This window comes from Lissotriton vulgaris, unplaced genomic scaffold (genome assembly GCF_964263255.1).
Source record: "Lissotriton vulgaris unplaced genomic scaffold, aLisVul1.2 SCAFFOLD_769, whole genome shotgun sequence".
Taxonomy (NCBI): Eukaryota; Metazoa; Chordata; class Amphibia; order Caudata; family Salamandridae; genus Lissotriton; species Lissotriton vulgaris.
Window position 1 is genome coordinate 760,664 of NW_028246029.1, and position 12,039 is coordinate 772,702.

The following is a 12,039-nucleotide window of genomic DNA, read 5'->3' on the forward strand; positions in this document are numbered from 1 at the left end:
TTCAATTATTCCGGCTGGGGTCATTCAAATTTTTGTTCGAATTGTAGCAATAAAATTGAAAACTTTGATCATTGAATCCGTTTATGGAACTGATTTTTTTATCCAGAATGACTGTAATAACTTTTTTGTCAAGGGGCTGTGGTCCCAAAACAGACTGCAAGCACAAAGGGCTAAGGGCAGGAAATTGTCAACTTTCTAAAAGTGGCATTTTTAAGATTACAATGAAAAATCTGATCTTTTTCATTGAAGAGTTTTTATCATCACAATATTGTATCATATGTACAAAACATGACATGTCCACCTGCTTCCAAGTAGAAATTACAGCGTATTAAATGTAATAAGGAAATTCCAATGTTAACCTACGGGAGGGGTAGGCCTCACAGTATTGAAAAACAAATTTAGGAGTTTTTCACTACCAGGATATGCAAACTTAAAAGTACATGTCCACCCTTTTAATTACATAGCACCCTGCACTATAGGTTACCTAGGGTCTACCTTAGGTGGGGGGACTTATCTATACTGCTATTATAAAGAGAGAACTGTGTCCTTTGAGCCAGGTAAACTCGAAAAGAACACCACCAATCGCAACACCCAATACAGCGTTGGAAAGGGGAGGTCCAGGAGATGGACATAGGCTATAGAAAACCACACCATATACATTGGGGGGGGGGACGTTAAGGGAAAAGTAGTCCGTATGGGCGTATGGATACAGTGATTGTGCGCGGCGTTCGGCGTCGTCACAACGCTTGCGAGAGGCGCAATGGCGTGTGGGTGTGACGTCACGTCAACGCGACGTTCGCTGTCCGGACCGGTGTGCAGGAAGGAGCAAGGGAACAAAACACGACATGCGGGGAGGAGCGGTGGCGCGGGACCGACACACAACATTGGAGTGCCCAGCGCGGGGAGGAGCGGCGATGCTGGTGGGAGTGCAGGAAGGAGCAAGGGACACACACCTGACATGCGGGGAGGAGCGGCGGCGTGGGAGCTGGTATGTACGCTCTGCTGCTCCCGCTGATGGCCGCTCTGCTGCACGTCTCCTGCAGCGGTGCGGCCCCCAGCCCCTTCTGCCCCGGACAACGTCGGGGCGGGCTGCTAGTATGTAATAAAAGGGGAGTTTAAGGCTTGGCAAGGTGATTTAAATGCCAAGCCGACATGGCCTGGGACATGTTTTAAAGTGCTACTGAAGTGGGTGGCAAAATGAGTGCTGCTGGCCCACTAGTTGCATTTAATTTTCAGGCCATGGGCATATGGTATACCAATCTACAAGGGACGTAAAAGTAAATTAAATATGACAATTAGGTATTTATAAATCAAACCATGTATAGCGAAGTGAGCACAAGCACTTTAGTACTGGTTAGCAGTGGTAAAGTCCACAGAATCCTAAGACCAAGAAACCCGAATTTCAGAAAAAAATTGCAGTAAGTAGACAACATTTTTTGGGGTGACACTGCAGAGAGGACAAGGTCCAACTATTCCTAATTGGTATATTTAATTTACCTAGAAGTCCTTGGTATATGGTACAAGGTGGACCCAGCCCTGGAAGTTAAATTCCAATTGTGGACTGCAGCACCTATTGTGCCATTCACTTCTGTGGCATGGCAAACATGGCTTCATGCCTACCATCTGTAGCCTGACTGTAGCTGTGTAAAAAGTGATATATCAAATATGAACCCTATAAAGGTCTTGTAGTCCACAAGCAAGGGTGCATGGTATTTAAAAGTAGAACATGTAGGAATGTAATTTTAACATGTCCTTAAAGTGACTAGCACCTAAAAGCTATTTTCACTTCACTTTAGGAAGTCTGGCTAACCCACAGAAAATCAAAGTAAAGATTAAAATCTTTATTAATACTGAATCTCAGGAATGGCTAGAAAAGTAATTAAACATCTATTTTAATACGTATTATAAATCCAATACTATGGTGAAGTTGGATTTGTAATAAATATTAAGGAAGAGTAGCTTTTAGATAGCTACCTTTTATACTTGAAGTTCCTGCAGGCTAACTTCTCCCAGTCACTAATTACCATTTAAATATGTGTGAATGGGGTGGGGTTGGCCTACAAGATGGCAGAGCGGCAGCACTAAATGCTCTCTCTGGCCCCAAAAACCTAATCAGACATTACCCTACCACCCCCATGCCCCCAAAAATACAGGTACAAGTATATGCTGTCACCCCTGGCGGTGGCAAAGTGCTGTATGCCTCGCGGAAGCTGAAGAGTATGGGCGAGCCGCCTCCAATCACTGTCGGCCTCATGGAGGGGCAGAGTGCTGTCCCGAGTGCTTTCGGGCACACTGGACCATGGAGGAGAAGGCGGGTTTGGTGAGGAAGAGATCCCCCCCACAACCGCTTGTTGCTATGGGTTGGTGCCCAGGTGCCGTGGTGGGCCTGAGGGGGCCTGCATTGGGCACTACTGCTGGAGCAACTGATCCTGGAGCCGCAGATGCCGGTCCACTGTGCGGCGCTGGAGGAGATGTTCCTCAGTAGCCAGTGCTGAGCTTCTGGAGCTTGTGGCCGCTCCGGGGAATGGCTGCGAATAAAGGTTTTGCGGTCTCTACGCCTTATGCCTCCCACCTGGCCCGGCGACGCTGAGGCAGGCAGACCTCTACCTGGTGATGCAGGGTGCAGCTACTGAGTGTCCCGCGGACCCCCTGCAGATCCATGGGCTTCCACTGGGTGCCTGCGTGGTGAAAGAGACAGCTGGATGGTGTGGCAGTGAGGTGCGGCTTCTGGGGCCCACGAATAGAGATGAGGCCTGCACACCGTGGAGACATTGCTGGAGTTTGTGAGACAAGCTGTCTTGGATTGGCACCTCCTGCATGGGGACAGAGTGACCGACATTGCTCCCTGAAGAGTGGGATCAGCCTACTTTCCCCCTGCCCCTTGACATTCAAGAACTGGATGCGGACGGTGTGTTGGGGTCCACCTTCACCCACTTGCAATCTGGTGGAGGTTTGGAGTCAAGATGGGGCCCGACTGATCTGCAGCAGTTGATGAGATTGATTACATGAGCCACAGTGCCATGGAGTTCACCAACTGCCTCCCCTCACATTAAAGGAGAATGGTAAAAGAAGATGAGGAAAGAGGGTAGGAGTGCAAGGCGACCTTGCAATCCACTGTAAGCTGGAATGGTGCTTAGTAGGGTGAGGGACATTGTATATTACAAGGGATGCCCCTTCCACGATTAAGCCCCCGGTTGGAGATCGGTACACTGTTGTCGCCCTCGTCGTTATTAGAACCCTATCTACTGTGGTAGGTGGAAACAGCCTGACTCTGGTACATCCTGTCTAGCCCTTAAGGAAAGTGCTCCTTTTTGCATGGTCACGCCCCACTTTTTGCCTGGCATCTGATGCAACCTGACCTGATGTGCAATGGGTCCCTGCCAATCAAGTTTCCAGGGCCCATGTTCTTTCACAAAACTGTACCTTTGTACCTAAAATTGGCACATCTCTGGCCACAGGTAAGCCCCTTGTAAAAGGTACTAAGGGTACCAAGGGCACTGTGATCAAGGAAGTCCTCTAAGGGCTGCACCACCTCTTGTGCACCTCTCAGAGGCCCTGTGCCTTAACACCCACAAGCTGCCATTGCAGGCTTGGTGCAGAGAAAAGTGAAGAAACAACATAGGTAAGTCACCTCTCTAGCAGGGTGCACTAGCCCCAAAGTGAGGGTACAGTGGCATGAGCCCTGTATCTCTACATTGTAAGTGTCGTAAAGCCATAAAGACTATATAGTCTGGGAGTTTATTATTGCAAACTCCACAGCTCCATAATGGCTTTACTAAAACCTGGGAAGTTTGGTAGCAAACTTCTCAGCACATTAAACCCACAAGGATGCAAGTGTTGGATTTAATTCAAAATGCAGTCAGAGGGTACCTTAGAGATGAACCCTGAAAATCGGAGTCACCCACGCACCTCATGTGTGTAACAACACCATGATGTGTGGGACAGTTGAGGATCACACACCTGGGGTGCTGCAGAGTGGGGGCTGCTCGGTGACCGCATGTCCTGAAGCGAGAAAGGCCTAGCAAGTACCTACAACAGACGCATTTCACCCAATAGACAGTTGATCAGCCGCACAAAAGGTAATCAGGCACGGGGGTGTTGCCACTTGCGCACCAAGAAACGCGCAACTGCGGACACCGCCGCCACTGCGAAACACGCACGACCTAGGGAATGCGCACATCACCCCTGGAAGGAAATGGAGAAAACGGTCACTAAGCTACAAAAGCTGGTCTTCGAGCAGAGGAGACCCACTCGGGGGTCCTCCAACTGTGGAGGACTGCCATTTGAAAGCAGACTCAACTGGCGACACCTCTCCTGAACCGAATATACGGGAGATGTTCAGAGACTTGAAACAGTCCCTCACAGCCATCGATAACAAAATTGACTCTCCATCAGATAGGTTGGATCGCCTAAAGGAAAAGGTGATGGAATATGTGGAGCGCCTGGAACATGTGGAACAGCGCACTTCCGTGCTAGAAGACGAAAGCGTGAACACTCGTAAAAAACTCCTCAGAATGGAGAAAGTCCTTGAGGTGATTCGAAACAAAAACAAAAACTTGGAAGCCAGGTCGAGCCAAAATAACCTTCGCATTGTAGGGGTGCCAGAGTCTACTGCCATGTCACGAGTAGAAGACTATGTCGAAGAAATGTTGCAAACCCTCTTCAGCGAGTCGCTCTCACCTGTGTGCATTGTAGTGCACGCCCATCGCTCCCTTGGCTCTCCCCCTTCCTCTGTGCACCGTCAAGGCCTATAATTGCACGCCTCCTGAACAATCGGGATAGAGACCTCCTTCTACCCGGACTTCACCTTGGCAGTACAAGCAACCAGAAGAGACTTTCTATCTATCAAATGCTCCCTGCAACAGTTAGAAGTCAAATATTCCATACCCGGCAAAACTTTGAGTATTTCACGCTAGCAGGACCACCTACTTCATGGACCCGAAGATTGCAGCGCACTTCGTTAAGGACCTGCGTCTTAACAAGAAGACTGACTGGCCCAGGAAAGATACAGAAGATGACAATCGCACCAGCAATAATGATTACACATACACAGTATGGCTGAACTAGTAGCGATTATAACTATTTTCTGCCTGCACACTGTTAACGGATGCCTTATTTGCCTGAGGGATTCCTGTGACACCGGGACTGCTGCCTACGACGCTGCTCCACTGCTGCCTGTCATCCCCCCGCCGCAGCCTCACTCCAACAGCGCTGCCGCAGTGTGGGGGAGACACAGAGAAAAACCACAACTCCCAGCAGCCTCCGCGACCGGAAGTCGCGTTGAGGCGGAGAGCGCCAGGAGGCGCTATAAAACGGCACTCACCTGCTGAGGAGCGGGTGCTTGTATAACTATTTTCTGCCTGCACACTGTTAATGGCTGCCTTATTTGCCTGAGGGATTCCTGTGACACCGGCACTGCTGCCTACGACGCTGCTCCACTGCTGCCTGTCATCCCCCCGCCGCAGCCTCACTCCAACAGCGCTGCCGCAGTGTGGGGGAGACACAGAAAAAAACCACAACTCCCAGCGGCCTCCGCGACCGGAAGTCGCGTTGAGGCGGAGAGCGCCAGGAGGCGCTATAAAACGGCACTCACCTGCTGAGGAGCGGGTGCTTGTATAACTATTTTCTGCCTGCACACTGTTAACGGATGCCTTATTTGCCTGAGGGATTCCTGTGACACCGGGACTGCTGCCTACGACGCTGCTCCACTGCTGCCTGTCATCCCCCCGCCGCAGCCTCACTCCAACAGTGCTGCCGCAGTGTGGGGGAGACACAGAGAAAAACCACAAATCCCAGCGGCCTCCGCGACCGGAAGTAGCGTTGAGGCGGAGCGCGCCAGGAGGCGCTATAAAACGGCACTCACCTCCCGCGTCGCGGGAGCGCGCGGGGCTGCGCTGGGCTAAGCCTGGGCAAAGGGCGGGCCCTCTGTGGCCCTCAGGGGACCAAGGAGGACGGGACGGGCCACCCCCTTGATACTTTGTGCCGTGTAAACAAACTAAGGTGATCTTTTGTACTTTTACCAACCTAGTATTTACTCAAGGGGTAACTTATTATTGTCAGACTTAAGAAAATCAAGTTAAGATGTCTAAAACTAGAAAGACCCCTGTGGCCACGAGATCTGAAACAAGAATAAAAAGTGTCTCCAATACCCCTCTTCCCACAATAACTGCTATCGATCTAATGCTACAGAAAACGATCAGTGTAGTGGCAGATGCCATCCAGGACACAGAAAGACGCCTTTCATTAACTCCAGACCTGTGTTTCCCGGACCTCTCTTTACATACTACTGAAAACGTCAACACTAAGGACAATACAATGAATTCTCAAGAGTCCATTTTAATGTTGTCGTTTACGGGGCTTCCTAGTCCCCAAACCAGAGATAACACACCAATAGCCCTGTCTATACCCTCCATAGGCAACAGCAGGGACAACAGTCTTATGCTGCTTAGTGAAAACGGTACCAACACATGTCTGTCGCCCATAGCCCATCTAGAACCAGGGGCCTCACCTGCGGGAGGTTTAACATCTATAACAACAAAATCTGCCCCTGGAATAAGTTAAGTGATAAAAAATACAACTAGGTGTCGTGGAACACGAAGTAAAAAAACATCTTTAGTCAAAAAAATGTCTCGCCTTAAGGCCAAACAACATTACTCAGCTAAGGACATTTGGTCTACTTTTAGACTGGCTAATCCTGCCCCCAAAATAGTAAACTCATGTCCATCTACAACCAGTCAAGATCCAGGTCCGCTTTTGAGTAAAAAGCAGACAGCCCTTACAAACACGTCTATACACCACACAGATCAGACAGATCACACATTGATAAATAATAAATTACTTCTGGGTGAACTAGAAACCCTAGTCAAGTCTCTCTTGTTGCCTATTAGTGAGAGAGTTATTAACATCGAGAAGGCATTAGGGAAATTTGAAAGGGCCCAAAATGATGCATCTTCCACCTTGCTCAAAATATTGAACGCACCTAAATCAACTTCCACTTTTGTATCAGCTAGTAGTTCCCTTGTTTCAACTAGCAACAAAAATGCATGGGCAAAGAAAGCCACACATAATACTGCCAACAAACAAAATTTGCCAACTCGCCAGGAAAAAAACTCTCCCACCAAACCTGTAATAAACTTAGACGTAAAAGTCAATCCACCTCACATAGCGGCTGCAACCTTTAGTAATGCCCAAATTTTACCCGACATTGAAATTGAGGAATGTGAATGGGCCGCCGAGAGCTCCCCGGTCAAACTAGCACCAACCCACATAGAACCATCGAGTCAAATTAAAACATCAAACCTGAGTATACCTACAAACCAAACAGGAGATAAAATGTTAAAACCGATGGTAGCTAAAAGACCACTTCACATAAATCTTCCACCTGAATCCAGTCTATATACCATCGTTATGATTGGTGTACCCAAATTAGCGGGTGAGAGGACAGAATCTCAAGTGGAATTAAAAAATAAGATGAGCCATTGGCTGAGAACCCATAGACCGATTCCCCAACATATAAATGGTCACATCTCCCATGTGAGAAGGGTAGACTGGGTGGGAACCAGATTTTAATCGACTGAGGGTGATTGTATCGTGGTAACCTTTGGTGACAGTCGTGCAGCTAGTTTTATTAGCAGTTGGAAAAGCGGTGTGACAAATAGCCTGATTCGCACTATGGACTTGAGTTATTTTTACCCTTCTAATAACCCTAGCCAAAATATAACACAATTACAGTCAACCTATGGTCAGGGGGGGTTGCTTGAGCCAACGGCTCATTACCAACCCAGGGAAACCTCATGGCCTTATGGCCCGTCCACCTTAATGGACTTCACAAACTATAGGCAGGAACCCCTACGGCCGAGCAGGCTAAATAACTATCCCATAAGACAACAAGAGAGAAGGGAGTTCTTATCTCGCCCACAACAGCAGTACTACTCATACCCACATCATCTAAATATGCAATACGGGGTTCCTATTTCAAACAGATTTGACGCTCTCTATGCTCCAGACTATCTGGATGAGATTGATTGACAAATCGTACTCCTGTCCCCCCCTTCTACCCCTCCTGAGTCCCCAAATAGGGAAGTATTTTCCCATAAAATAGTGAGCACCACATTAGAGTGTACACACATCTCTATCCAAGAGTCAGGTGAAACATCTAAGGTAGTTCCACCAGTAAACCAATTAGAGAGCATGCTGACTCTAAATGGGCTCAGTCCCTCACATTCTTCCATTCAAGTCTATTGCACAGTCCCCAGTGACGCAAACCCTTTACTCACCATCAATGAAACGCAAGCTGATACAATGACTGTTCGAGGGGATCAAGTGATATCTCCACCCACAAACAAGGCCCAGGTAGCAGGTCTAGGCCATACATTACCACGCATTATAAAACTTTTATCCTGGAATGTAGCTGGTCTGGCCGCCAAGGTAAAGGACCCAACATGGGTGGCATATATAAAAAACTACACCATTCTGTGTTTTCAAGAAACATGGCTGGAAGACGTAAATGTACATATTGAGGGCTTCCAAAGTTTTTTCCAACCAGCAGCCCCGTCGAACAGTGGAAGATCAAAGGGGGGTTTGGCAATTTACATCAACCTCGCACTTATCTGCCAGATTTCAAACAGAGAATCCAATAACAGACATATCCAAGCCCTGGTGCTTAGGAGTGGTAAAAGGGCACTCACCCTCATTCATTTTTATAATGCTGTACTTCCAAACAGGGAGTGTAACATCCTCCATCTACACAACTTCCTAAAAGTTAAAGCAGCAAGTCTGCCTCGAAGCACCCTCATTGCTGGAGACTTCAATGCGCATCCATGTGGCAATCCTGTAATGACACCTATTGGCCTCTTAGGATGTAACAACAGGTCTGGTTTCCATTTTGACCATTCGATGCGTGGCACCCACGTCAACAACCTAACTGATGACAGGAACTTAACTGTTGCAATGTCCATGTCGGAGGATTCTCACATCTTTGATGTCCCCACGTACAAAGGCTCTGGAAACGGTTCTTACATAGATCACATTCTTCTTTCTAGAGATCTTGTCGATTTAGTCACTGATTTTGAAATCCAAACAAGTATCTTCAGTGACCATAACCCTATCTCTATTCAAATTGGAGGAGGCATCTTTGAACACCGGAAGCCCCGGAATGATTGCGGCTCTCTAAAACCAATAAACGGAAATCGACGTCTGAAATGGTCAAAGGTTAACAGTGACACTTTGTACAGCTCAATTAATATCAGCTGTGGTTAAGAACTAGGCCTTTGTGTCTCTCCCACCACCTTGCCTGAAGCGACCTTAATCGCCTTTTCCGTTGTGGTCGATAGAGTTGGTCAATTGCTAACTATACCTGCGAGGGGTCATTATGAACACCAACCAAGATGGTTCGACCAAGCATGCTCTAAGGCCGGACGAAATCTAAAAAAAGCACTAAAGGCTATCCCAAGAGATCCTGTCCTTATAAAGACACTGAGAACCAAATATAAGACAGCCTTGGCAGTTCGGAAAAAAGAAGTGAAAGCAGGCATTTGGGAATCTTTGTGTGACCCCGCAATCCTGGGTAACAGTTCTAAGTTTTGGAACATCATAAACAAGCCTCTGTTTGATGACCCTAGCAATCCTACGCTTGGGACCAACATACCCGAGGAAGAGTGGATATCACATTATTATACAATTTTTAAAAGTGACGAGCCACAAGCGGATTTTGTTTTTAAAACTTCTGATGATGAATTGTTGTGCTTTACAGCGGGGGAGGTAGAAAAGGGGATTGAGGGTTTAACCAGCAACAAAGCACCTGGTCCTGACGGCCTTCCTCCCGATTTATTTAAATCAAATATCCATCTATGGGCCCCAGTCCTTACTGCAGTAATAAATGCCGGAATCTCAATTGGCTGCCCAAAGTCCTGGGGGTCCTCGACCATAGTGCCTGTATTCAAGAAGGGCGACCGTAGTAGAGGCAGGCTTTGGGAGGTCCTGCAAAAAATGGGAGTGGAGCAAAACCTTATTAACTTTCTAGCCGATCTCCACTCGGACACAAGAGCAAACGTCCGTTATACCCAAGATATGAAAGTAACCAGGGATTTTAGGATAAATCGGGGTGTTAGACAGGGGTGCATTTTAGCCCCGTTTCTTTTTAACCTTTACATCAATGAACTGGAGGAGCATTTATTAAAAACTGGTACAGACTATCCATATATAGGAAGGAAGGGCGTGCCCGTCCTGCTATATGCGGACAACGCCGTCCTAATCTCCAGAACGGCGATTGGTCTTCAAACCTTGTTAGACTCATTTTTTGCATTTATGAATTCCCGAGGCCTGAGCATCAATAATTCGAAATCCTTTGCAATGATGACAGGTTTACGTCCCAAAAAAATATACCCCCACTTTGTAAATGGCGAAAAAATACCGACAACCAAGACTTTTTCGTATCTTGGTGTCCTTTTCGACCATAAATTAACATGGGCACCTGCAATACAAAAGAAAAAGGGTGAGGTAGTGCGCGCTAACGCAGCAATAATGGACTTTGCAAAGAAAATGGGTAACAGCCCGGTGGCTGCTGTTTTGAAGCTATACCAAGCCAAAAGCACTGCTGTTGCGTGCTATGGGAGTGAAATATGGGGATCTGAACCCTTAGATGCCCTTGAGGTCACTGAAAATAACTTTTTAAAGCAAGTTTTAAGGCTCCCTAGGGGTACGGCAAACTTCTCTGTCCACGAGGAACTTGGTATGCCCTATCTAAGTGATAGGATAGCTGTAAATCCCCTGTTGTGCTGGCTAAATAGCTGGCTAAACACAGATATACCCCTCACCAGAAATATCTTGCAAGAGGCACTAGAGTGGGAAGGGAGGTATAAGATCCCGTGGATAAAATAAATTAGAAGATGTCTCCTTGAACTAGGTCGGCTGGACCTTTTTCTAGCCCCTGAGAAAATAACTAAAACTGATGTAATTTATGTGAAGAACACCTTTATGTCATCCAGGTACTTGGCGAGGGAGGAGAGCGAGTATAAGAAAAACAGTGTGAGATTGCACGCTCTCACAAAAACGTGTCTACATATGGAACCCTACCTAGCTTGGCCTTTGTCGGGATATGAACGCTTTTTGTTGACAAGGTTTCGATACGATATGATTCATCTATTGTTAGCTGTACCAAGTGGGGCACATAGAGGACAAGTGTTGCCAGCTTGCGGCTGCGACAATAAGTCTCCGTAAGATCTGGCACACTTTTTATTTTTCTGCTCGTATTACATAGTTCCTCGTAATCTGTTTTTAAAACCTCTACTAAAACAGCTGTATTTTGCACAAATCAGACCAGCACTTTACTACCTTCAAATGCTAAACAGTGAATGTACCATGTTTGTATGCAGCTTTTTAAAACTAGCACTTAAATATAGAAAAAGTATGGAAGGTTAATTAATTTTGCTACTGATAGGAATATCTTTTTAACTCAAATTGTATTTTTATCTCTTTTAACTATAACTTTGTAATCCCGCTTGTGTTCGTATCCATGTGGTAACACTCTTCTTATAATTTTATTGTGTGTTAAATGTCTAGGAAATGTACTTTTATGATTGTTATATGTAAACAATCGAATAAAGATATTTTACTTACTAGTAGCGATTACCGGAAAAGATTCTGCAAAATGGGCAGATCGGGCTCCAAGAGACTGCATTTCTCCTAACATGTATCCTTTCCCAGTAATAAGTGATTTTGGCAGCTGATGTTCTCACTCATTTGTTATACAACTAGCCTGGGAACTTACCTCCGAAAATGTGCCTGGCTGCGCTGCCCTATGGGCGGACACGTTGGGGTCCTAGTCGTCCCTCTCTCCGGGGATGTTCCCCTTGCAAAACATGAAGACGCACTTATGTCGGGGACAGGGGTTAATTGGGTATCTTGCTCAGCCTGATTGGGGGGCTGGAGTGGGTGGGGGGTGGTCCCTTTTGGGGATGTTCTTCGAATGCAATTGTTTGATGTGCCATTCCCTTCCCTTCTCTTCCTACTTTATCCCTCTACTGTCGCCTCAATGCGCGC

At 46.8% G+C, this 12,039-nt stretch overlaps 1 protein-coding gene across 1 annotated transcript in view; it reads right to left on the bottom strand.

Annotated features, from left to right (window-relative positions):
* Positions 1-3,999, bottom strand: part of LOC147666166 (uncharacterized) — a 161,585-nt gene extending 157,586 nt beyond the window's left edge. Inside the window, exon 1 of the mRNA XM_086949251.1 lies at positions 3,961-3,999. Coding sequence (XP_086805377.1) covers positions 3,961-3,999 — 39 coding nt within the window. The remainder of the gene's footprint in view (positions 1-3,960) is intronic.
* Positions 4,000-12,039: the final 8,040 nt, after the last annotated feature.